Raw genomic sequence first — 27,679 nt, forward strand, 5'->3', positions numbered from 1 at the left:
GAATACTGACCAAACTGGCTTCTAACACAAGTCTAACACACAAGGTTTTTCTAAAATCCTGACTTCCCTTAACAGGGAGATCACTGATTATGTAGAAATACACACATGCATACAAACTGGCCTCCATCATTTGTTCGCTTTTCCCTGGTTCTTTAGTCCAGGATCTAAATGGGTCACAGCAAATTCCAAGGATATCAGAACCACCGCAGAAGACTGTTGGCATATATCCCCACAACACTTGCTGGGTCATGGTGCAACAGGTTATGCTGGACATATTTATATTTATTCTGAAAGATTTATTCTGCCTGGAACTTCAACATCTGCCTCCAAAATCTATAAGCACATACTGTATTAAGGAGACTAGATGTTAATGTCACTAAGTATTGGAAAGTTAGAGTGAACAGTGGCTCATCACCTTCCAGGCTTTACAGCCTATGAGCAACTCTAGTATGTTAGGTTTATTTTTAAACAAACTTTAAAAAGTCAACTCAACAAAACCCAAAATCACTGAAACCTTATTTTCCCAGAGGAAAAAAACAAAACAATAAAATTATACACTTCTCCAAATAAGGCCAAAAGAATTTGATAACCTGATATAAAAGAACATTGAAATTGTTAGGTGGCTCTAGATTACTTCTCCATAGATGATTATGTTCTCCAACTAAAGTCCTCATTATAGGTATTTTAATATGAAAGAAAATTCTCTTTACTGGGCATTTCTACATAAAGCCAGTTTGTGATTGTATCTTATTGTACTTATTATAACTTAAAGATGGAGAGCAGTTCCATTGTCCTTCTAGAACTTTCTCAAAGTGACCTTTACCTACACAAACACAAATATTTATGTGTCCAAATCTCAACTTGCTTTTTTTTTTTTTTTAAGATTTTATTTATTTATTTGACAGAGAGAAATCACAAGTAAGCAGAGAGGCAGGCAGAGAAGCAGGCTCCCCGCAAAGCAGAGAGCCCGATGCGGGGCTCGATCCCAGGACCCTGGGATCATGACCTGAGCCGAAGGCAGAGGCTTTAACCCACTGAGCCACCCAGGCGCCCCTCAACTTGCTTTTTTTAACAAATACTTGGGACTACCCCCAAGCAAAGATTCTTTATTTTTACCTTTTCTAGTCAGAGGCTTTAAGAGTATAATGAAAATGGACCCTTTCTCCTCAGAAAAATTTTACATTCATATATACCTTAGATGCAATTTCAGGGAGTCAAACCCAATTTGTGTAGACTCTAGACATCTGCCTCCACAGTTAGAGATGAAGATCTTTTATTCTCCACCAATAATTTATGTACACTGGTTATGTACTTGCAGTCAATATGTGCATATAATTTTTTGCATCATAAGTAAATTTTCATAATTCTTTAAGATTTTATTTATCTGACAGAGAGAGAGAGACAGCAACAGAGGAAACACAAGCAGGGGGAGTGGGAGATGGAGAAGCAGGCTTCCTGCTGAGCATGCAGGGCTTGATCCTAGGACACTGGGTTCATGATGGACCTGAGCCGAAGGCAGATACTTAACAACTGAGTCACCCAGGTGCCCCTCCTAATTCTTTACATAATCTTCATATAATTGTTCACATGTGTGATTTTTTCACACTATGAATTTTAAATGAATTTGCTCTAAGGGGCTTTGTGTTTCCACAAGCTAATGAGTACAGCTAAAAACCCTGGCATTACATATGAAACAAATGTAATAAGACTCTAAAAGGCTGAGAGAGGAAAGGAACCCTGGCTGGAACCCTAAGGAATGATACAGTGGTAAGTCCCCTGGGTTTTCTTTGGACCTCATGTAACTCAGACTTGGCTCTGGAGAAGCTCTTCACCTGGAAATACCAAAGAACTCAGACAAAATGGGTCCATCCCCACACCCTAAAATGCTATGGCCAAAGGGTCCAAAAAAGGTTGCCTAGCAAGACAATCAACTTTTAGATAACAACCACTCTATTACAGCCAAATACAAAAGAACAAGCTATAGCCCAATCCTCATCAACAAAGGCTGAGCGGAGAGCCTAGGCTTCTACCCTTGCAGACTGCAAGCCAGCATCCCAACACTGTTGATAGGGTAGTCAGTGGAGGCCATGCGGGCAGCAGTAACAAGGCACCCTGTTCCTCCTCGTTGGGAGAGGTGTACAAAGGAGGCTAAATTCCCAGGCCTGCCCTTTAATAACAAGAGCCCTCGTCCCCTAGGTGTCAAAGGAGGCTTAGTGGGAAACCTGGACCTCCACACCTCATCAGACAATAATGGTCAACATACCCCTTCCCCTCATCAGAGGGGTGTCAGAGGGCAGCCTGATAAACAGGAGATTTAAATAAAATTCAAAGTCTCATAATATCCAAAATGTTCAGGTTTCATTTAAAAAATCACTCACCATACCAAGAACCACAAAAATCTCAACTTGAATGAGAAAGGACAATAGACCCCCACAAGATGGATATTAAAAATGGCTGACAGTTTATCTTTTTTTTTTTTTTTTTAAAGATTTTTATTTACTTGAGAGAGAAAGAGCGTGGGAGCAAGCAAGCAGCAGGGAGGGAGAGGGGGAAGGGATCCCAAGACTCCCCGCTGAGCGCAGAGCCCACCCGAGGCTTCATCCCATGGCCCATGAGATCATGACCTGAGCCAAATGAAGAGTTAGATGCCCAACTGCCTGAGCCACTCGGGGCCCTGTCTGACAGGCATTTTAAAACAGCAATTATAAAAATGCTTTAATGAGCAATTACAAACATGCTTGAAACAAGTGAAAAATAGCACAGAAATAGAAAAGCTCAAAGAAACAGAAGACACAATGAACAATGTAAACTTTAGAACTGAAAAACACAGTGCCCTAATTAAAAACACTCAATAAATGGGCTGAGGCAGAAAGGAAAGGACAAAGAAAATAATCGTAAATCTGAAACAGAACAGTAATTACCTAGTCTGGACAACAGAAAGACAAGACTGAGAAAAACAAATTTCAGGGACCCATGAGATTATAAGTCATCTAATGTCATGTTATCAGAGTTCCAGAGGAGGGAGAAAGGGTGAAGCTGAAAAAGTATTTCAAGTAGTAATGGCTGAAAGTTTCCCAAAAGACAAAAACTCTAGGTTCAAGAAGGTAAGCAAACTTCAAACAAGATCAACACAAAGATACCCATGACAAGAGAGGGTCAAACTTCTGAAAACTCAAGAAAAAGAAAAAAAATCTTCAAAGAGACCACAACACCTTCCCTAATAGGCAAAAAGCTATTTGAACAACACAGGATTTTTCTTCAGAGACTATGGAGGCCAAAAAGAGTGGCACAACATTTTTTAGGTGCCAAAAGAAATGTCAGCCTGGAATTTTTTATCCAGTGAAAATATCCTTCAGAAAGGAAGGGCCAGACATTCTCAAAGAATAACCTAAGAGAATTTATCACTAGCAGACCTACTGAAAGAATGGCTAAAGAAAATTCCTTCAATAAAATGAAAATGATAGATGGAAGAAATCTTAAAACATCAGGGCAGAAGAACAATGGAAAAAGTAAAAATTACGCATAAATACAAAAGTTTTCTCCTTTGCTGGAATTTTCTAAATGATGCGTAGTGGCTGAAGCACATATAATAAGAATAGTGGCCAATATTCTAAATGTATGCAGAGGAATATTTAAGATAATTATAATTTGAGGAAGATACAGGAATGAAAATGGAGATAAGGTTCACTTCATTCAACCACCACACAACAGACTGTGGTGAGTGATATATATACATATTGCAATACCCAGAGCAGCCACTAAGAAAGTCATACAAAGAGATACACTCCAAACACTACAGATGAATCAAAATGAATTCCAAATGAATCAGTTCTAGTGACCATTTTACCTGTAACCCTGTAGGAAGAGACTAAAGATACTTTCTTAATTTAGCAGCTAATTCACTTTATGTACAGATTAAATCAGTGATACTGAAATCAATGAAGTTATAGTAAGTTATAATGTTGGTGAGCAAATCTGGCCTATTAATAAACTACAACATCAAGTGAAAAAAATTTCTCTAACATTTTAACAAATGCTGTTTCCTACAACAAACACTTTTCCTGTTATAATTAACTTTATTTTTTTGCAGTGTTCGAAGATTCATTGTTTATGTACAACACCCAGTGCTCCATGCAATACAGGCGCTCCTTAATACCCACCACCAGGCTCATCCTACAACAAACATTGTATTGATCTCTGCCATCTCAAGGTTGAGAGCTACATTCACAGACAATAAACTTCTGAAAAGCAGACTGGAGAAAAGCTTCCTACCAATAACTATTAAACAATTTTTAAGTGAGATTCAGAGTACACAGAGCTCTAGCTAAACAAAACCCTTACCAAAATCCAATCAATATTCTTGCTCCCTAATGCCACTGTTAATTGACAAGTATTCTTCAATAGTCCCCTTCACCCTTTAACAAAGGATTACAATGAAGCCAGTAAGACCAATACTTCTTTTTTTTTTTTTTTTTTTTTATTTATTTGACAGAGATCACATGTAGGCAGAGAGGCAGGCAGAGAGAGAGAGAGAGAGGAGGAAGCAGGCTTCCCGCTGAGCAGAGAGCCCGATGCGGGGCTCGATCCCAGGACCCTGGGATCATGACCTGAGCCGAAGGCAGAGGCTTTAACCCTCTGAGCCACCCAGGCGCCCCAAGACCAATACTTCTTATTTTCTAACATAACTTTGTCAATAGTATTTTATTCCTGGTGATTTTGTTTTCTTTAATTATGGGTGACAATAATTTTATCCTGGCGTGGCTCTACAGAATTTCGATGACTAAACAGGAACTCCCACTACATTTCCTAGTACATGCTCCTTATTATGCTAAGCTTTCTAAGCACACGTGCACTGCAGATTTGAAAGAGGTGTTATTCCCATTTTATATACAGAAACTGAAGTTCAGAGAGGTTCAGTAATATGATCTAGAAATCACAGGTAAGGGGCACCTCGGTGGCTCAGTCGGTTAAGCGGCTGCCTTCGGCTCAGGTCATGATCCCAGAGTCCTGGGATCAAGCCCCGCATCCGACTCTCTGCTCAGCCGGGAGCCTGCTTTCTCCTCTCTTTCTGCCTGCCTCTCTGCCTACTTGTGATCTCTGTCAAATAAATAAATAAAATCTTTAAACAACAACAACAAAAAGAACACTCAGCCTTTTTAGTGTGTATTATGTATGTATACAATGTTTTTTCCCCCCAATTAAAGTCAAAGTCCTTTTCTGTTTCATCCCAGTTGTCTTCGTTGCCTTCATGTAACAGGTGCTTAGTTGGTTAATGAGGTAAAGGATAGGGTATGAAATACGTAAATTGTACTGGCACCAAATTTTATATATAAAACATTCCATGAAGGCAAAAAGAGTTGCTTAAGAAATCAAGTAGATGATAGGACAAGATACAGGTCTCAGGAAATTAAGTACACACAAATCTGAGGAACACACACATTATGGGATGATAACATTAGAATTCTTTTTCTAAAAATGAACCTTCAAGAAATTTCTTCAAATATGAAACCCCTATTTGAATGTATTTAAGTGATTTGCATTTAAATATGTACAAAATGAATGTGTAGTCTTTAGAGAAATGTTATGCAAAGATTTCCATGTGCCTAGAAATCCGCCATTAAACTCAAAAGAAAACACATTTGTGCTTTTTTTGTGTTTTTAAGCATCCAGAACATAACTCTTAAAGACAGGAACTGCGAACATCCTGCTCACCGGCTATATCCCCAGTCTCTAGTACAGTGCCTACTAGTCTAATCTGTGTAGCAGACACTCAAATAGGGACTAAACAGAAGGACAGAATACCAGAATCAAATCTGTAATTATTTTCAATTTTCCAGTGCTAGATTAGGCTCTTTGGTTTCTGGAGACGACACACACTGTTCTGACTACTCTACTTGATTTGTACTCTTCCAGTAAGTATATATAAATGACCAACAGTCAAAAGCTAGCCTGAAGTTTACAAGGCTCTACAGATGTATGAATTCTAAATTAGATACAGATTAGCATTAATGTAATTAGTACTGCTACAAATGTTAATTTGTTGGCTTTGATAACTGTACTGTGGTTCTGTACTTAAGAGTAGGGTAAAGGATACATAGAAGTCATTGTGATAATTATGTGACTTTTCTGTAAGACTAATATTATGTCAAAATGTATAAAAACTAAATTAAGAAAATTTACATTAGAAATACTTACTGCACCAAGTGATGGCCCATATCTTCCTGTGGCAACTTTACACACATAACTGACAAAATTGGAAATAACACCTGGGAAATAAGTCATATTTTGATAATTTTAGTGAGGTATAAAAGTAGTTTCCATTTCTGATGCCCAACTCACAGAGACTAAGTGACGGATTTCTACCTAGGTCAGTACAAGGTGCAAGCATGAATACCTACACTATCACTTCAGGTATTTATAAAAAGAAGTCTGACCAACTGCACAACTTACTCAATGACATAGGGTCATTCACTTAACTTCTCAGTTCTCACTTTTCTCATCTATAACATGAAAGAGACTAGTTCCAAACCCATCAACCGTCTGGGAATCCTCTGGGCTGCACTCCAAACACTAAAATCAGATTCTCTGGAGTGGGACCAGGGAATCTATATTTTACTCAGCTTGCCAAATGACTCTGCTGCAGATCTAGACTAGATGATCTTTTACAAGTCCCTGTGGTTTCTATGTCATCTAAGATGAATGTGGCTCATTTTTAAAACTTCCTAGAGAGCAGGAATTAGCAGCACCTGAAACAGACCTGTTTGTACCTACAACAATACGACTAGTACACGGGGAAAGAACTATACACTTCTGTACAGGCCAAAGATGTTGCTCAGTTTCTAGTACTGAGGGATCAGATGCATGATATTTGAATAAAACTGATTAACCACCCATCCTGGGCCTTGTGGTAGATGCTTCTATTTAATCCTTTCCACAACCCCATGTCACGAAAGAATAAGTATCAATATCTTCAGAAAGTGTATAGTCTTTTCTGCAACATCAGATGGCAAGTAGCAGAAATACGGTCTAATAAAACTAGGTCTTCTGACCTCAAGCTCTCAAGTGCTTTTTTCACACTACAGTAGGATTCCCAGATAAACTTTTTATTTTTAAAAAGATTTTATTTTTCTGTGAGAGAGAAAGACAGCATGGGGGTGGGGAGAGGCGCAAAGCAGGCGAGGGAAGCAAACTCCAGAATCATGACCTAAGCTGAAGGCAGACACTTAACAGACTGAGCCACCCGGATGCCCCAATATACTGTTTTTAAATGAATGGACTTCAGGGGTGCCTGCTTGGCTCAGCCAGAAGAACAGGTCACTCTTGATCTCAGGGCTGTGAGTTCAAGCTCCATGTTGGGTACAGAGATTATTAAAAAAACAAAACAAAAACTTGAATTATTTTTAATTAAAAATAAATGAAGGTATTTCAGAAATGAATTTTTATGCTGTGTGTTTTTAAATTAAGTATATTTTGCAAACAGGTAAAATTTAACTGACCACTTGTCAGTTTAGTAGCATCTAGGAACCTAGAATCCAGTACTACCACTTCCTAATTGAAATCAGGAAATGATGTTATCTTCAAGACTGACTGGAGTGGTTCCAAACTAACATACATGCTTGCAGAATAAATTCATTCTTGATAGTTTAATTATTACAAAGTTCTGATCTAAAGCTTTCTGGAAAGTGAACACACTGTGGTAAATGAGCTTAAAGTTATTTAACAAAGATCCAGATGATTGAGACAGCCAGGGAGTCTGGGAAGCACCTATTTATAAAACGGTGGATCTGAGCTAAAGAAACCAAGGCCTAATGAGATAAAATGACATTCTTAAATTCTACACTAAACCTTAACTCCTGTCTATCCTAACTTAAAACTAAACATACCTAAATAATCTAAAAAGAAACCAGCAAAATGAGAAGCAGAAAAGATAACCCCGCTGGTCTGTGATATCCTTCTCTATATAGTTTGTACAATTCTCTATACACAAACTTCATGTGTAGAATATGGCTATAATCATTCCCTTCCTTCCTACTCCAGGTAGGTAAAGTGCTTATACGCTGAAAGATCCCCAGATTAAAGCTTTTTACCTGCAGATAAGTAAACTGCCATGAACTGCTCTTGACCCAGAATGTTCACTATGCTGGAGGAGAAGCTCCACAAAACATACATATTTGCAGCCATGTGAAACAAGGAGAAATGACTGAATGTTGACAGCAACATTGGAGAACAAAGGACCTCTATAAGAGGGGAAAAAAAAAAAGGTCTGGTAATCACAGGACACACAGCCATGATCTAAATATGATCTGTTTTAGATTTTTTTCACTACTATTATGAAAAACTCAAAATAAGAAGCAAAAATAGAGCCAATTAAAAAGTTTAAATAAGATGGTTTACCATAGTATTTTTCAAGGTGGTAAAAACTTATCTTAAATTTCTTCTATTTAGTAAGTACCCAATAAAAATTCTCAGTTCAATGAAAGCAACTTTTCCTTATGGCAAAAATTACCTAGAAAAAGAATTAGTAAGCTATTTTTACTACAGATATGCAGTTGTATAACAGTATCCTCCCAAGAGTAAACTTGTAGTGATCATAGATCTTGTGTCATTAAAAAATACATGTCTACTATGTACAAGATGCATTTTAAGTACCTGGGACATAAGACTAAGAGAGGAGGTCCCTTTTCTCAAGGAACTTACAGTCTATCTTCTGGATTTTGCTTATAATTGTTGACAAGTAACTCATCCTTTTTATAGCATTTCAATTAACATAAAACCTATTTCTTTCATATTACCTCTACCTCAAAATAAAGTCATGAGAAGACTTACTTGAGGCTGGGTTGGATGTGAAATATCTGATCATTGTCCGCTGTAGAGAAGGTACTCTCCATAAACAGAATACAAAAACATTTGCTGCTATGATACCTACAAAATAAAAATATATAATTTAGGGACTTTAAAAATAGGAAGAAAGAAAGTCTGAAAGTCCACCTGAATAAGATTTTCTACCACAATTATTTAAGAATATTATATACTCGGTGGGGGGGTAAGGGAGGGCAAGTTAAGGAAAGTATGTAAAATCAATGTTTTCAAGTATCAAACTATATGCACTGGTGCAGTCGGAAAATTCCTAGGAAACTGCAAATGTCCTAGAAGCTGACTTCCTTCACTTAGATCCGTATTTTCACTTCTACAGAATAGTTTACTCTTCTCAATAAACAACAATCGGATCTATAATTACCGTTTGAAAATGGCCAAGCCAGAGACAAGTAATGTACAGAGTTAGGTTCTTTGGCCAGGACCAGAAAAGCTACACTATATAACAAGCTTCTTTTTCCACAGGGAATAATAGACTTCTTAAACTTATAGAAATATTTATGTATCATCTGGATAAATGAAGATCCACTTGTCTGAGAAAAATACTTGTCAGATAAGAATTCAGGAATAATCTGGAAGAATTTTCCAACTGCTATTGAAACTGTTTACATGTGGGAGTTGGGTGACCATTTCGTTTTTCTGCAAGAACTAATATTGCTAGAACTACCACTAAATTGAGTAGGTTTATTATTTAATGATAGAATTAACTATTCAGTTACATTTTTGTGAAAAATCAAGTTTTTCTTAAAAACTACAAACTTTAAAAAAGACATTAATTTTAAGGCACCACAACTCCTTGCCCATGTACTAGGCACTTATCTACTTGAATTAAGGAATTTAAACATTTACTCATTCCTCCAGTTTCTTTCAGCAATAGGCAGCTAGCTCTTTCACCTTCTTCAGTAACAGTAAGCACTGATTCCAGTAACAGCCTGGTAAGAGGATTTATTTTAGAAGATATTCATTGTATGATCCCCACCGGCTGCTACGTCTTGGAGTTACCTTTGGCTTTCTGTGTTTGTTCCTCTGTAAGGCTCTCAGCTGTACCTCAGCATTACTAGTCTCTCCAGGTTTTGCTCTCCCCATTTGACCATTAGGTAGGAAAGGAAGCTACCATTTTTCACAGATTCACAGATTCTCTCCATTTTAGTATCTGTAATCATAATGCATCTTACAACTGGTGGTGCGTCAACACTTTCAAAGATGGTGAGGACATTACTCATGAAAGGATGAGGGAAAAAAGGTCACACACAAGGCAAGTAAGAGGACTATGTATACCTCCCAATGAGGAGCCTGCAACCCTGGGCAAGTAGGGTGGGCAAAGGAAGGGTGGAGCCTCCTCAGATGGAGCAACAGATCTCAGAAGGTTTATCCTAAGGAAGTGAGCAGTCTCAGTTTCTCGTGGAAGAGTTACACATCTTTATTACCCAGAGAATTCTCTGAGGTCTAGGCTCCTGTACATAGTGACTGGTATCTTGACATAAAGAAGCCCTGAGGATAGTCTGGCCCCAGGCTTCCATGATCACAAAGATAATCAGGGCTAAAGAGTTAGCTCCAATTGTGGTACAATGCAAAGAAAGCAAGATGGGGTTCCCGATCCTGCCTGCTAGGCTGGAAAATGGCAACCACTACCCTATGTGTTCTGCAGGCTACTTTCTGAAACCAGTGACAGCACACACTTCTGGAAACTGCAAGCACCACAGTACTGCACAGAAGTAGAGTGTGTCTCTGGCTGAAGAGATCACAACCAGGGAAAAGACTTACAAAAGGGTAAGATAACCAAAGATACCAAGGTTAACAGTAATCAAAGAGTTATCATCACCAAGGATTCAACCCAAATGTAAGAGGCCTTTTTTGGTAAAACATGACAGGATATTGGTACTGAACACATTGTAGTTAAACCCCTCACTTCATAAACCTGTGGTCCACGATTAAGAATCCCATCAGTGAACAATAAACATACATACCCAAACTACGCACACAAATCACTGTAATAGGCTCACAAATTAAAAAGAAATTACAAAACTAAAATGCAGTTATTTTCCTCCATGCATATCCTATTTTGAAGGTCAATTATAGATGAGAAAACTTAGGCTCTAAAAGATCCAAATTTTCAGAGGCAAATTCAGTGGCCAAGCCAGAATTCCTAATCTAGGGCTCTTTCTACTATACACAAAGACATAGATAGCCAACAGGATTTCTTTTGACCTTGGTCACTCTAGGACTTCAGACCAGACAAAGGGGCTTTTTATCTTGGAAACAGCATGGTTGGTCCCCAGAAGCCAGTGTACAGGAGAGGATATGTGGTAATCCTAGGCCAGAAGCAGCACTGCGCATTATCTAAAGAAATGGGTAAAGGAGCCCAGCAGAACTGACTCTGTCTTACTTATACTATAACCAAGGCAAGAAGCCTAACCCCCTTCAGCCTCAGTTTCCTCTTCTGTAAAAAAGGGGTAATAAAATCTACTATAAAAGAGTTGAGTGCTTATTAAATGAGAAAACATAATTAAATGCAGCAGTCACACAGTGAAAACACATAAATGAAAGGGAATGGCCTTTTCTAAAGTAGAAAGTGGATGTGCCACTTAGTTCCTTTGTGGTCTGCATTTCATCCCCTTCACTTTAGTTACCTCATTTGTAAAATGGGGATTTTATATATATCTTATAAATCTTATATATCTTCCTGTATCTTATAAAAGTTGTAGTGAAGCTTTAAAAAAAATACTATATGCACTTAGTGTGTAGAAACTCAAATAATGGTTCCTTTCTCCTCCTTTTCCTTTGAGAAGTAGAACTGCTTAAGGCCTTTGCCTGTATCTCCATTTAGAAGGAATGTTACTCTCCTCCTGACCCAGTAAAACTCTTGGACAAGTCTGACACTGCTGATTTGGGAAGTTTGCTGCTGCCTCAACACCTACCTTTACCAAAAGGGATGCAATGGATTACATTAGTGACCATAATGAAGTAAGGATCTTGAAAAATTCTCTCCTTCACAAAGCAATGAAAAAATTGGCAAAAACTGTCAGAATCAACTTTTTCAGAACTCTGGAAACTAACTAAAGGCTTACAGCAACTCAGCATTTAAGAAAAATGGTGAATCTCAATAGGAACAGCAAATTTGGGGCATTTTAACTTGCCCTGGTTCCATCCCTTACTTTTCAGCTACAAGTTGAAGCTGTAAGCTATGAAAACAATCCACATTTCCCATGGAGCCCCAAAACCATGAGAGGTAGCACAGGAAACTGGAACTCTTTCAAAGCCTCATTCCCAGAAATTGTCACTATCTGACCTATCTGGAAATAGTTCCCTGCAAGACCCCACTTGCAAGGCTGTCTATATTTGACTTGATTGGATCCTCAAGTGCAAAATTCCTTTTCCCAGGGGGCATTTGTCAAAAACGATTACAGGCGGGTGTTTTAAGTTCATGGCTGCCTAAGGTGGTGGATAATATCTGGAATAAACAAAAGACCAAAAATCTTTTTTTTTTTTTTTAAGATTTTATTTATTTATTTGACAGAGAGAGATCACAAGTAGACGGAGAGGCAGGCAGAGAGAGAGAGAGAGAGAGGGAAGCAGGCTCCCTGCCGAGCAGAGAGCCCGATGCGGGACTCAATCCCAGGACCCTGAGATCATAACCCGAGCTGAAGGCAGTGGCTTAACCCACTAAGCCACCCAGGTGCCCAAAAGGCCAAAAATCTTAAAAGGAAAAGTGAGGAATGAAATGTCCACAGGAGCTTATACCTCAATACATTCCTGGGATCTTGTACACCATAAGCGTAACAAGAAAAAATAGACTTTAAGACACTGGGGCGCCTGGGTGGCTCAGTGAGTTGGGCCGCTGCCTTCGGCTCAGGTCATGATCTCAGGGTCCTGGGATCGAGTCCCGCATCGGGCTCTCTGCTCAGCAGGGAGCCTGCTTCCTCCTCTCTCTCTCTGCCTGCCTCTCTGCCTACTTGTGATCTCTCTCTGTCAAAAAAATAAATAAAAATCTTAAAAAAAAAAAAAAGACATTATTTGTTACGAGACACAAAGGACATTGTATAACGATAAAAGATGTAACATCTTCTTGATATATCAATATAGCTATTATAAACATACATGCTCCTAACAACAGAATCCCAAAATATATAAAGCAAAAATTAAACAAAAGGGAAAAATTAACAGTTCAACAGTAATACCTGGAGACTTCAATACCTTATTTGCAATAATAGATTAGATGATGAGCAAGGAAACAAGTCTTGAAGAACACTATAAACCAACTAGGCCTGACAGACATCTATAAAACACTCAACAGGTTCGCCTGGATGGCTCAGGTGCTTAAGTGTCTGACTCTTGATCTAAGCTCAGGTCTTGATCTCAGGATGGTGAGTTCAAGCCCCATATTGGACTCCACACTGGGGATGAAGCTTACTTTAAAAAAACAAAACAAACAAGAAAATACATTTTGGGGACACCAGCTGGCTCAGTCAGTAGAGCATGTGACTCTTGATCTTGGGTTTGTGGGTTTGAGCACCACACTGGGTGTGGAGATTACTCAAAAATAAAACCTTAAGTGGCCCCTGGGTCACTTAGCTGGTTAAGCATCTCCCTTCAGCTCAGGTCATGATCTCTGGGACCTGGGAGCAAGCCCCACGTTGGGCAGGGAGTTGCTACTCCCCCTCCCCAACTTGTGATTCCTATCTCAAGTGAATAAATAAAATCTTTAAAAAAAAAAAAATTGGGGGGGGCCTGGGTGGGTCAATCGTTAGTGTCTGCTTTCCACTTGGGTCATGATCCCAGGGTCTTGGGATCAAGCCCCACATCCACGGAGCCTGTTTCTCCCTCTCCTAATGCTCTAACTCTCTCTCACTCCCTCTCAAATAAATCTTAAAGAGAAACCAAAATCTCAAGAAAAACCACAGACAATACATTCCTTTCAAGCGCATACATGTAACATTATCCAAGACAGACCATTTGTTCAGCCACAAAGCAAGTCTCAAAAAATTTTAAAACCCTGAAATTATACAAAGTATGTTCTCTGACCACAATGGAATGAAATTACAAATCAGTAATACATTGGAAGAAGTCATCATTATGTGGAAATTAACACACTCCTAAATAACCAGTGGGACAAAGAAGAAATCATGAGGGAAATTAGGAAGTATTTTGAAATCAATGAAAACAAAAATATAGCATAGCTGCTATGGACTGAATTATTTTCCACTAAGATTGGTATGTTTAAGCCCTAGAGTGATGGTTTTGGGGGATGGAGTCTTTGGGAGGTAATTAGATTTAGATGCGGTCATGAGGGTGGGGCCTCCATGATGGGATCGGCTTCTGTATAAGTGAGATACCAAAGAGCTTGCTCTTGCTCTCTCCCCCTGCCATATGACACAGCAAGCTGGCAGAGGAGAGAAGAGTTCTCACAAAAATCCAACCTTATTTATTTATTTGATAGAGACACAGCAAGAAAGGGAATATAAGCAGAGGGAGTGGGGGAGGGAGAAGCAGGCTCCCCCCTGAGCAGGAAACCTGATGTGGGGCTTGATCCCAGGACCCTGGGATCATGACCTGAGCCAAAGGCAGATGCTTAACAACTGAGCCACCCAGGCGCTCCCACCTTTCCAAATAAAAAAATAATTTTCTGTTGCTTAAGCTACCCAGTCTATGGCATTTTGTTTTGACAACCCAAGCTGCTAAAACAATACTAAAATTTACAGAGCACAGCAAAAGTAGGCTGTGAATGCTACATTAAAAAAGAATAAAGAATTCAAATCAATAATCTAACCTTCCACCTTGAGAAACCAGGAAAATAAAAAAAGCAAATCCAGGGGCGCCCGGGTGGCTCAGTGGGTTAAAGCCTTCTACCTTCGGCTCAGGTCATGATCCCAGGGTCCTGGGATCGAGCCCCACATTGGGATCTCTGCTCAGCAGGGAGCCTGCTTCCCCCTCTCTCTCTGCCTTCCTCTCTGCCTACTTGTGATCTCTGTATGTCTGTCAAATAAATAAATAAAATCTTAAAAAAAAAAAAAAAAGCAAATACAAATGCAAAGCAAGCAGAAAGTTTGGATGAATGAAGGTATAGGAAAAAAAATATCAATGAAACCAAAAGTTGGTTATTTGAAATGACCAACAAAATTGACAAACCTTTAGGGAAGAGTGACCAGAAAAACTCCTTAAGTTACTAAAACTAGGAATGAAAGCAGAATGTTACTACTGACCTTTACAAAAACAAAAAGGATTATAAGGGAATACTATAAACAATTGTCTACCAACAAAGAACTTAGATGAAATTGAAGAATTCCTAGAAAGACACAAACTACTGAAACTGACTTAAGAAACAGAAAGTCTGAATAGGCCTATAAGATACAGAGATTGAATTTGTAATAATAATGAAAAACAAAAACAAAAACCTTCTCACAAAGAAAAGCCCAGGACTAGACAGCTTTACCAGTTTATTACTTTCCTAGAGCTGCTATAATAAATTACCACACACTTGGTGACTTAAAACCACAGAAATGTATTCTCTTAAAGTTCTGGAGGCTTGAAGTCTGAAATCAAGTTATTGCTAGGTCATGCTTCTTTCTAAAAGACCCTAAGGAAGACTCCTTCCTTCTCTCTTCCTAGCTTCTGGTGGCTCTTGGCTATTCTTGGCCATTATTTAAGCTTATTGCTGTATCACTCCAATCTCTGCATCAATCTCTTCCCATGACTTCTTTTCTGTAGGTCTTTCTGTATTCTCTTGTTGTAAGGACACAAATAACTGGATTTAGGGCCCATCTTAAATTTAGTATGATCTCACTATAACTCAATGTATGATCTCAATGTAACTTACAGTTAATCTGCAAAGATCCTATTTCAAATAAAGTAACACTGAATTTCTGGGTGGACACGAATTTTTGTAAGGACACTTAAATTTATTACAACTGGCAAATTCTAGCAAAGATAAATGGGAATTAACACCAAACCTTTTCAAATGCTTCCAAAACAGAGAAGAGGAAAAAACATTTCTCAACTCATTCTATGAAGCCAGTATTACCCTCATATCGAAACCAAAGACATCACAAGAAAACTACCAATATCTTTTATGAACATGAATAGAAAAATTCCTAATACCGGCAAACCAAATCTAGCAGCATATAAAGAGGATTACAAACCATGACCAAGTACAATTTATCCCAAGAATGCAAAACGGATTCAACATATGACAGTCACTGTAATAGCCCCTTATGAACACAGATCGAAAGCCCTCAGGAAATACTAACAAACCAAACCTAGCAGCACATAAAAAGGATTATAAATCATAAACAAGTGGAATTTATCTCAAGAATGCAAAATCGGTTCAACATATAACCAATGTAATAATATTCCATATTGGAAGACTCACTATTCCCAATCTGAAAACTTAACAACACAAAGCTATGGTAATCAAGACAGTCTAGCATAACAATAGACATACAGATCAATGCAACAGAACTGAGAATCCAGAGTACATCCATGCATTTATTATTTTTTTTTTTTTTACTGTGGTCCCAAGACAAATCAATAGGGAAAGAAAGGTCTTCTCAACAAATGGTGCTGGGACAAGTAGATACCCATCCACAAAAGAATGAATTTGGATCCTTATCTCAAACCAATTACAAACATTAACTCAAAATGAACCAAAGGCCTAAACCTAAGAGCTAAAACTACAATACGCTCTGAAGAAAACTCAGGTACAAATTCTTATGATGCTGAATTAGACCACTATTTTCTTGACGTGATTGTTAAAGCACAAAATAAAAAAATACACGAAATGGATTTCATCAACATTAAAAACATTTGTCATAGCACAAAGTAGAAAGTTGTGAAATGCCTGTTATATACCTAAAACTAATGTAATATTGTATCAACTATATTTTGATCAAAAATAAATAAAACTTAAAAACATTGTGCTTCAAAAAACACTACTAAAAAAGTGATAAGACAACTCAGAGAATAAGAAAAAATATTGCAAATCATATATTTAATAAGGATCTAGGATCCAGAATATATAAAGAATTCTTACAACTCAATAAAAAGACAACTCAAAAAACAGGCAAAGTATGTAAACAGACAATTCTCCAAATAAGAATGAATGGACAGGGGTCCCTGGGTGGCTCAGTCAGTTAAGCATCCAGACTCTTGATTTTGGCTCAGGTCATGATCTCAGGATTATGAAACTGAGCCTCACATAAGACTCCATGGAGCCTGCTTAAGATTCTCTCCCTCCCTCCAACCTCCCCTCCTGCTCCCTCAAAAAGAAATGAATGGGGGCGCCTGCGTGGCTCAGTGGGTTAAAGCCTCTGCCTTCGGCTCAGGTCATGATCCAGGGTCCTGGGATCGAGCCCCACATCGGGCTCTCTGCTCAGCAGGGTGCCTGCTTCCTCTGTCTGTCTGTCTGTCTGTCTCTCTCTCTCTGCCTGCCTCTCTGCTTACTTGTGATCTCTGTCAAAAGAAAATAAAATAAAATCTTAAAAAAAAAAAAGAAAGAAATGAATGGACAATTGCACACAAAAGGATGTTTAGCATTTCTAGTAATTAAGGAAATGGAGGACAAAACCATGACATACCACTTGACACACATTAGGATGGCTTTTAAAAAAAAAAGGAAATCAGAACTGGCAAGAATATGATGGAGAAACTGAAACTCTTGTGCCTTGCTGGTAAGAATGTAAAATGGTATAGCGACTCTAAAAAACAGTTTTGCAGTTCCTCAAAAATTAAACATAGATTATTGTTTGATCCAACAACTCCGCCTCTAACTATATACCCAAAGATCTAAAAGAAGGGACTCAAAATAGAGACTTGTACATGAATGTGCACAGAAGCACAATTCATAATAGCCAAAGATTGAAGCAACTCAAAACCCACTAACAGACAGATGAACAGAATGTGTACACACATAATGCAAACTGATTAAGCCTTAAAAAAATAAAAAAAGAAATTCCGATACATGCTAAAATATGTAAAATACCTTAAAAACAGTATGCTAAGCAAAAGAAGCCAAACACAAAAAATGTATTTTATAATTCCACTTATATGAGGTATAGACAAATTCAAAAACAGAAACAGAATAGTGTCACCAGGGGTTAAGGGGAAAGGGAAATGGGAAATTATTTAATGGGTATAGTGTTTCTATTTGGGATGAAAAAAATTTTGGAAATGGATGGTGGTAATGGCTGCACAACATTGTAAATGTACTTTATGCCACTAAATTGTATACTTAACAGCTAAAATGATAAATTTTATGTTTTGTATATTTTACCACAATAAAATACAAAAAAATATGTAGTCACTGATAATATTAGGAAAAAAAAGGGGCAGGCAGTAAATGGAATCCTCCTACAGTTCTTGGGGGAACGTAAAATGGCGTAGCGACTTTGGAAAACAATCTGGCAATTCTTCCAAGAGAAGACATGGGGAAAAGTAGATATCCACATGCAAAGGAATGAACTTGGGACTCTTACACCATATACAAAAACTAACTAAAAATGGATCAAATGTATTAAATGTATATAACCTGACCCAAAGCCTTGTAACACCAAACTTGGTAACCATTTCTTTGCTATGACACCAAAAGCATAGGCAACACAAACAAAAATAGACAAATGGGACATCAAACCTAAAAACTTTTGTCCAGGGACGCCTTAGTGGCTCAGCTGGTTGAGTGTTCAACTCTTGATTTTGGCTCAGGTCATGTGGGGCTCCTCACTGAACATGCAGCCTATTTGGGATTCTTTCTCTCCCTCTCCCTCTGTCCCTCGACTCCCCCCCGCCCTGCCCCACTTTCTCTGGAAAAAAAATTAATCAAAAATCAAAAACCAAAAAGAAAAACCAAACCCACAACAAATTTTTGTCCAAAGTACACAATCAACACAGTGAAAAAGCAATCTACAGTATGAGAGAAAATATTTGCAAATCATTTACCTGATAAAGGGTTAATATCTAGAATATATTTAAAAAACAAAACAAAACTCCTACAATCAACAAAAAAGTCAAATAACCTGACTCAAATAGGCAAAAGACTGGAACATTTATCTATAAACAGTCAATGGCCAACAGCAACAAGCGTATGAAGAGATGTGCAGCAGCATCACTAACCATCAGAGAACTGCAAATCAGAACCACAATGTGTCACCACACACCCATTAGGATGGCTACTATAGAAAAAACAGACAAGCAAGTAACAGCTGCTGCCAAGGATGTGGAGAAATTAGAACTCTTGTTCTCGTGCGCTGCTGGTGGGACTATAAAATGTGTAACCACAGGGCGTCTGCCTGGCTCAGTCAGCAGAGCATGTGATTCTTGATGTCGGGTTATAAGTTCAAGCCCCATGTTAGATGTAGAGATTACTTAAAAGTAAAATCTTTAAAAATAAAATAAAATGGTACAACTGCTATGGAAAATAGTATTGGAAATTCCTCATAAAAATAAAAATAGAGGGGCGCCTGGGTGGCTCAGTCAGTGGGTTAAAGCCTCTGCCTTCGGCTCAGGTCATGATCCCAGGGTCCTGGGATCAAGCCCCGCATCAGGCTCTCTGCTCGGCAGGGAGCCTGCTTCCTCCTCTCTCTCTGCCTGCCTCTCTGCCTACTTGTGATCTCTGTCAAATAAAGTCTTTAAAAAAAAAAAAATTAAAAATAGAACTACCACATAATCCAGCAATCCCACTTTTGGGTATATATCCGAAAGAACTGAAAGCAGGACCTCAGAGCTACTTGCATATCCATGTTCACAGCAGCGCTATTCACAATAGCCAAGACACAGAAGCAACTCAAATGTGTCTGTCGATGAATGAATGCATGAACAAATATGGTATATATACACAATGAAATAAATTATTTAGCCTCAAAAAGGAAGGAACTCTTATCACAAGCTACAACATGGATGAACCGTGAGGACATTATGCTAAGTGAAATAAGCCAGTCAAAAAAGGTAAGTACTGTTGGATTCCACTTAAATTTTGAGGTTTACAGTCAAATTTACAGAACCAAAATGGCATGGTGGTTACTAGAGGCTGAGGGGGAGGAGGAAAAGTAAAAAAAGACTTTCAGTTTCACAAGACAAAAAAGTTCTATGTTTCATAACAATGTAAACATACTTAACACTACTGAACTGTAAACTTAAAAATGGCTAACATGGTACCTTTTACATTTTTACCACAATTTTAAAAAAAGTTAAACATGAGTACCACATGACCCAATGATTCCACTTGAGGTATATATTAGTAAAAGAAATGAAAACATGTATACATGAAAATGTACATTAAAAAGCCCACTGCATTATCATAACAGCCAAAAAATGGAAATAACTCAAATGTCCATCAAGAGATAAGTAAACAAAACAGGATATATCCACATAATGGAATATTATCTGACCATAAAAAGAAATGAAGTACTGACACGTGCCCCAACATAGATCAAGCCTGAAAACATGACACTAAGTTAATGAAGTGGAAACAAAAGGCCACATAGGTGATTCCATTTACATGAAATGTCCAGAACAGGCAAATCCATAAAGAAAGAAAACAGATAATAGGTTGCTTAGGGCTGAAGTGAGGACGGGAATGGGGAGTGACTGTTAATAGGTATGGAGTTTCTTTTTGCGATAAAGAAAATGTTCTGGGATTAGACGACAGTTGTACAATCCTATCAATTCAGGAAAAACCACTGAACTGCATACTTTTAAAAGGCAAATTTTAAGATATGTGAATAATATCTTGATTGAAAGAAATATACCACAATTTAGAAATCACTGCTTGGTTCAGTAATCTCGGTCCATTTTCCTTAGCCCAAGGAAGGTAAGACCACCTCTTTTTCTCTTTTTCTGAAAAAGGACTCACTATCCCACCTGGAGTCCAGTAGCTAAGTACAGAATACCCTCTGCTCATGTGGTGGGGCAGCTCACCCCCTCCCACAGCTTTTCTACCTGAAGGAAACTAGACCTGGCCAGTCCAGACACTGACCAGTATATACATACATGACAACCAAAGAACTGAGCTCAAGTGGTCCCCTACCTCAGGTTCCCTGAGAACCAGGACTATAGGCACAGGATCACCCTCATACAGGGTTGGCCTCAGATAGTGACTACAATTTCTTTTCCTGGGCAGTATCAACAAAACTAGTTAAGCACTGGTCCCACAGCTTCCTGGAGTCAAGAAGAAATCCAGAAAGACCATCCACCTTAAAGTCTCCAACTGGGATGCAGATAGTTAGAAAATGATAAGGACAGATGGAAGGAATGGGACAAATTCACAGTAAAGGAGATCAAGACCTTTACAAACTAACCACAGAAGGGGTTATTTCTCTGCATCTTCCCTGTAGATGAGAATATGTAACCTCCTGTGTGAGCAACTTTTAGAAATAAATGACTTAAAGGATATTTAAATTGGTATAAAACTTATTTAAATAAGATTTCACAACACATAAAATTTTAAATGTATATACCCTGACCCAACAAGTCTATTTCCAGTAACTCATCCTAAAAAACGTGCTTGCAAAGGGTGCAAATATCTCTCTATAACCATATTCACTCCAGTATTATTTATAGAAGACTACAACCAACCTAAATACCCATTAAAAGAATATTTGCTACATAGTATTCATTGGCATGAACTACTACAGTGCTATCAAAAAGAATACTCTGAGCCCAGGGTGCTGGTAATTTTCATTGCTTGCTCTGGGTGCTAATTACATGGATGTGTTCAGTTTGTGAAAACTGTACATCTGACATGTGCAATATACTTCAATAAAACAGAACAGACCTACAGCGATACAATCTCCTCTAAAATATTAAGAGAATCAAAAAAAATTCAGGTGCAAAGCAGCATCAATGCCTATATACAAACTCTTTGGAAGAACACATAAGTGTAACTAAAAAGGCAGTAGTTATTATGGGGAAGTCTCCAGTTACAGAGACTTTTCACTGTTCATATTCTTTAACAGGATTTTAACCTGTTACAATGCACTTTTATTCATTTTACAATGACAAAGACTAACCTAAGTAGAAGAAAAGGGCTCCTTTTCATCCCTGAATGCCAGCCTGCTGTCTTGGGACAAGTCACTACAATTTGGGCTCTCAATATAAACACCCAGATACTGTGGGCTGGGAGCAGGCAGTGTGGTTCACCAGAAAGGTAATTTAATGGTGATATGCTATAGTAGAAAGTGAAAAGATATAACAAAAAGTATATTAAGAATAGAGTTTGGGGAAAAAAAAAAAAGTTTATTCCCCATCACTACTCTTTCTAGCTGTGTTAGCTCAGACAAGTTATTCAACCTCTTTGAGCCTCAGTTATCCCATCTGAACAATCAAGAATACCACTAACAGGGCTCTTACAATTAAGATCAATAATAACAGCATGTATGTAAAGTACCTACCCTAGTACTTGAACCTTAACTGGCACTCAAACGTTAGTTTTTTCTTTACCCAGAAATAACTTCTGCAACCTGAGAAGTCAAGAATTTCAGGAACAGTGGCAAATTAAAAGGTTAAGATTAGCTAGATCCAGTGAGCACTGCCTTACCAGAAACTTCAGGAACAGCAAAGCAGACCTTAATCCAGTAGATACAGCTCAAAATCTTTGAAAGGTAGAAGGGTAAAGAAAATTGAAACTAGGGGCACCTGGCAGGTTCAGTTGGTAGACTATGAAACTCTTGATGTCGGGGTTGTGAGTTCAAGCCCCGCATGGAGTGTAGAGGCTACTTAAAAATAAAATCTTAAGAAATAATAAATAAAAAATAAACTTTAGAGGTTGGAGCAGAAGGAGCAAGGCCCTAGGGTGTAATGGTGACTAATTTGGAGCTGATAATAGATATGGACTAATAGAGAAAAATGGGGCAATGTTTTCTTAAATTTCTCTTCCCATCCCCTCCTTCATCAAATACAATATTTTGGCAGGCTCTCCTCTACCTGAATCCCAAAATAGTAAAGTCAGCATTCTGCTGAGCTAACAGGAAAACCTTGCAGGTATATCACAGGCATACCTGAAAGCTAGAAAGGTAAGGGAAATACTCTCCTTGGGGCTTGCCCAGGGACCTCCAGTATAGGCTTAAAACTCTTGCAGATTAAGGCAACAGAACAGGAGACTAGCTGAAGTGTAAAAGCACCAAGCATAAGTTTTAACTTGAAGAATGCTTCTGGATGTTCCCACAAATACCAAGTGAACATATAAAAAAATTTTTTCAAAGCAATGTTAAGCTTAGGAAGATATTTCTGTGTAATAATGAAGATTAATACCAGAAAAAAAAAAAAATCCCAAACCAACCAAAGGGGGCTGGGGGAGATCAAAGCCAGTTCCCTAGACCTGTGAAAAAGTGATTCCCAGGGGCAGCAACTCCTCAGCCTTTAGAAATCACTTAGATAATCTTACAATAAGGATTTAGCATAACTGTTCATGTTTCTGTGGTTCAAAAGCACTTTACACTCAAGTTGCTAGTTAGATCAAAATGTCCGTCTCTCCTTACTGATACGTCCTTTGTGCCAAATAACTGATTTGACTAAGAGAAAAGCAAAAGGCTAGAGAAAAGAAATCGGATTTTCAGTGGTGTCCAAATACCAACTTCTTTGAATAAGCTATTTACTGGGATGAGAAATGTTTTAAATTCTGGGTGCCTGGGTGGCTCAGTGGGTTAAGCTGCTGCCTTCGGCTCGGGTCATGATCTCGAGGTCCTGGGATCGAGTCCCCCATCGGGCTCTCTGCTCAGCAGGGAGCCTGCTTCCCTCTCTCTGCCTGCCTCTCTGTCTACTTGTGATATCTCTCTGTAAAATAAATAAATAAAATTAAAAAAAATAAATTCTGATCCCATGTTTCTTCAAATATTTAATGCCATAAAATCTTCACCATCTTCAAAGAACACTAGGTATCAACTACTTATGAGATACTTTGAAAATATCAAAATTTGGCTACCCTAAGGTTAATTTTTATTACGTTCAGAAAACAAGCAAATAAACCAAACCTCCTGTTAATCCCAATGAAAACAGATGTGCTATTATAGTGCTATCTTTGAAGGCATCATATTTATTAAGACCTTACTGACTAGTCAATTCTACAGTATGGCAATATACCTTTGAAAACCTCAATCCTTTGATTCAAGAGCCCATTCAATAATCATTTACTTAACAGATTTTAATCAAGTGCCTTTAGTGTGTGCAAGACACATGCTAGTTGCTATAACAAAATGAAAACTCTCATTGTCCTCAAGGACATTGCATGTACAAATACATAAGGCAGGTTGTGTTATAAATGATTAAAAAGTGTGGGCCACCTGGAGAGTTCGGTTGGTTAAGTGTCTGACTCTTGATTTTAGCTCAGGTCATGATCTTGGGGTCGTGGGATCAAGCCCGAGGTAAGAGGTTGGGAGGCGGGGGTGGGAATCTGCTTTAAGGATTTTCACTCAGCGGGAGTCTGCTTTAAGGATTTTCTCCCTTTCGCTTTGCTCCTCCCTCAACTCACACATGAGCGCTCTCTAAAACAAATAGAATCTTTTTTTAAGATTTTATTTATTTCTGTATTTGAGAGAGAGTGAGAGAATGAGAGAGCATGAGCAGGGAGAGTGGCAAAGGGAGAAGCAGGCTCTCCATGAGCAGGGAGCCAATGTGGGCCGATCCCAGGACCCTGACCTGAGATGAAGAATGATGTTTAGCCAACAGAGACATCCAGGTGCCCCTAAAATAAATAATATCTTAAAAAATAAATGATCACAAAGCACAGTGAGTTCAGAAAAATCAAAGCACTTCTGTTACTGGCAAGACCCCCTGTCCCATTGAACTCAGGAAACTCCCAGAAGTTTCTGCCTGTCACTTTTATCTTTTAAAAACTAATGAACTGCTGTAACAGAAAAAGAAACATTTGAGGAACAACACTATGCAGATGAATCAGCAAGTGCCTGTTACCTCTGCTTCATTATAATAAAATCTTTTACCCTTCTCGATATTCACCCCAAGCCTGGATAAAAGGAGCCTGTTTACCCCTGTTTAGGGAGTCATGGATTTGGAAATTATTCCGCATGGTATCATTATTCGTACAAATAAAGATAACTGTGAGGCAACTCCACCTGGTGTAGTCTCTACCTATAGTTCACACAGGAACAAGCTCACTTTGGCCTGGTTACACTTCCTGCAGGAAGCAATGTCCAAACCATAAGCCTGAAGACCAGTTCAGGTTCCAACACGGAGACAGAAAATGTAAACCTTCTAGACAAAGGAAGGAGCCCAAAGGAGGAAAGATAAGCACCTTTTCTCCTCTTAGGTAGGTAAAAAAGATTAAGAGTACCATTAAGTCTAACCATATTTAAGAAAAAGCAGTATTTTGCTATTATTTCTCTAGAAGATTTTTTTCCTATCTGCACAATTGTTAGACTTTCAAATCCATTTCCCCAAATTTCTCGAATAACTAAGTCCATAAAATATTGTACAACTGTTACCTTGAAGAGCCAGATTTATCTTTCTGAAAAAATTTAAAAAGAACAAAAATTAAATTATCATGGTGACATGCATGGCATGCTTACATTGATTTAATAAATGAAGACTTTAAAAACAGCATGGTGCAGTAAAGAGAAAATTAGCTTTAGAATGAGACAGACCTGGGTTTTGAAACTTAGCTCTACTACTTACTAGCAGTGTGACCTCTGAAAAGTTCCTTCTCTGAAAGCCAGTTTCCTTATTGGTAAAAAGGGAGATAACTACCCGGTAAGCAACCCTGTGAGGTAGGGAGAGAATGTGTATAAAGCATTCTGCATAAAGAAGGTACTTAATCAATGTCCCCTTTAATTTCTTTAATAGGATAAGTAATTATTCAACCTGTTTCACAAGCTAGGATTCTACAACAAAGATAGATTATTTAATCAGTAACATACTAGATCGAAATTTAAAATAAGTGACCCACTGCAACACGTACACCTTTAAGCCACAATACTTTTTATACTACTACATTAGCCTGAAGGTACAGAGACTGTCGTCTAAACCACTGGTGAGCAGGGTACAAAAGCTGTTGACTGTGACATACTGTACCTTTTGGTTTGATTTCTCTTCCCTTGAATGGCTAAAACGTGTAAGCTAACACAAACCTGTCACAGTCCGCTGGCCATCACTTAGGTTATTCCACCACTTGTTAATCTAAAACAGAAGGAAAATTGCCTATCACCATATGGTAAACACTTTCAGGGTAAGAAAATGAAAAAACAGAGAGAAAATGCTTTGTGCATAAAAAGATTTCTCACGTGCAAAAATTACCAGTATACAGACTTAACAGGTATGTGGTAAAATGGACACACACGGGCTTTAGTCTACATTCTCCACAGAATCACTGTTTAGCTCTGTGACCTCAGACAAATTACTTCTAAACTTCAGGTTTCTTTTTTTTTTCTTTTTTTTTTTTTTTTATTTATTTGATAGAGAGAGATCACAAGCAGGCAGAGAGAGAGAGAGAAGGAAGCAGGCTCCCGGCTGAGCAGAGAGCCCGATGCGGGGCTCGATCCCAGGACCCTGGGATCATGACCTGAGCCGAAGGCAGCGGCTTAACCCACTGAGCCACCCAGGCGCCCCTAAACTTCAGTTTTCTGATGTATAAAATGGAGACAGTAGATAAGGAGCAATATTGTTGTGAGGAATATTAATAACAAAGCACCCAGCACACTATCAGAGAGATACAGATATCAAGCTTACATGATTTATTCACCAGGTCCAATCTAGTTTTAAAATTCTAACCAAAATATTTTCTAAAACGACCTTTTAAGGTATAATAGTAACTTGAGGTTCAAAAAAAGAGAGAAGCCTAATCTTTCAGAGACACACACTGAAATATGCCTAGGATTTGCTTTATAGTAATCAGTGGCAGGGCAGAAAAGGAAACAAAGAAGACTAAATGAAACAAAGTTGGCCCATGTCAATAATCACTGAAGGTGGATGACAGGCATTTGTTATACTTTTTTTCTTTTTTTATATTTGTTTGAAATTTCTCCATGATTAAAGTTTTAAAATAAAGGGGCGCCTGGGTGGCTCAGTGGGTTAAAGCCTCTGCCTTCAGCTCGGGTCATGATCCCGGGATCTTGGGATCGAGCCCCACATCGGGCTCTCTGCTCTGCTGGGAGCCTGCTTCCTCCTTTCTCTCTCCACCTGCCTCTCTGCCTACTTGTTGTGATCTCTGCCTGTCAAATAAATAAATAAAATCTTTAAAAAAAAAAAGTTTTAAAATAAAAAATATATTCTAATTATGATATTAAACCACACTTTGGATACTAATACAGAAATCCGAGGTTAAAAAAAAAGTTACAGACCCATATATAATCATGCCATTTTTATATTTATAATTTGTGTATGAGCTTTCAGACCTTATTCCCCACACATGTAGCAGTATGGCAGGGGTTCCCAGGGCTTTCACTTCCCATGTTATATTTAGATATTGTGTTAATTTTCTTTAACAGGCATGGATTTTATATTTTATAACCTATCATTTCACCATAAACCAATCCATCTTTGGATAAAGATTATGTCTTTTGTTTATATCACTTTTCACCATTCTAGGGAACAATGTGAACCATCAAAACTATAACATAGGGCACCTGGGTGCCTCGGTTGATTATGCATCCAGCTCTTGGTTTCAGCTCAGGTCATGGTCTCAAGGTGGTGAAATTGAGCTCCACACTCAGGGTAGAATCTGCTTGAGATTCTCTGCCTCTCCTCTCCACCTGCCCTCCCCTGCTCAAGCACATGTATGTACTTGCACTTGCACATGCGCGCACTCTCTCTCTCGTTCAAGCTCTCCAAAATAAAATCTTCCAAAAAAAAAAAAAAAACTTTATAATATAGA

General features: G+C 38.3%; 1 protein-coding gene across 2 annotated transcripts in view; it reads right to left on the reverse strand.

The window, feature by feature from the left end:
* PARL (presenilin associated rhomboid like) overlaps positions 1–27,679 on the reverse strand; it is a 52,312-nt gene that overhangs the window by 12,397 nt on the left and 12,236 nt on the right. Inside the window, exons 4-7 of one of the 2 annotated variants that reach the window (XM_044251874.1) lie at positions 25,938–25,986; positions 8,827–8,922; positions 8,088–8,237; positions 6,196–6,266 (exon numbers count right to left, since the gene is read on the reverse strand). In XM_044251874.1, coding sequence (XP_044107809.1) covers positions 6,196–6,266; positions 8,088–8,237; positions 8,827–8,922; positions 25,938–25,986 — 366 coding nt within the window. The remainder of the gene's footprint in view (positions 1–6,195; positions 6,267–8,087; positions 8,238–8,826; positions 8,923–25,937; positions 25,987–27,679) is intronic. The other variant, XM_044251875.1, reaches the window with a different exon arrangement.

This window comes from Neovison vison, chromosome 6, assembly GCF_020171115.1.
Source record: "Neovison vison isolate M4711 chromosome 6, ASM_NN_V1, whole genome shotgun sequence".
NCBI classification, from domain to species: Eukaryota; Metazoa; Chordata; class Mammalia; order Carnivora; family Mustelidae; genus Neogale; species Neogale vison.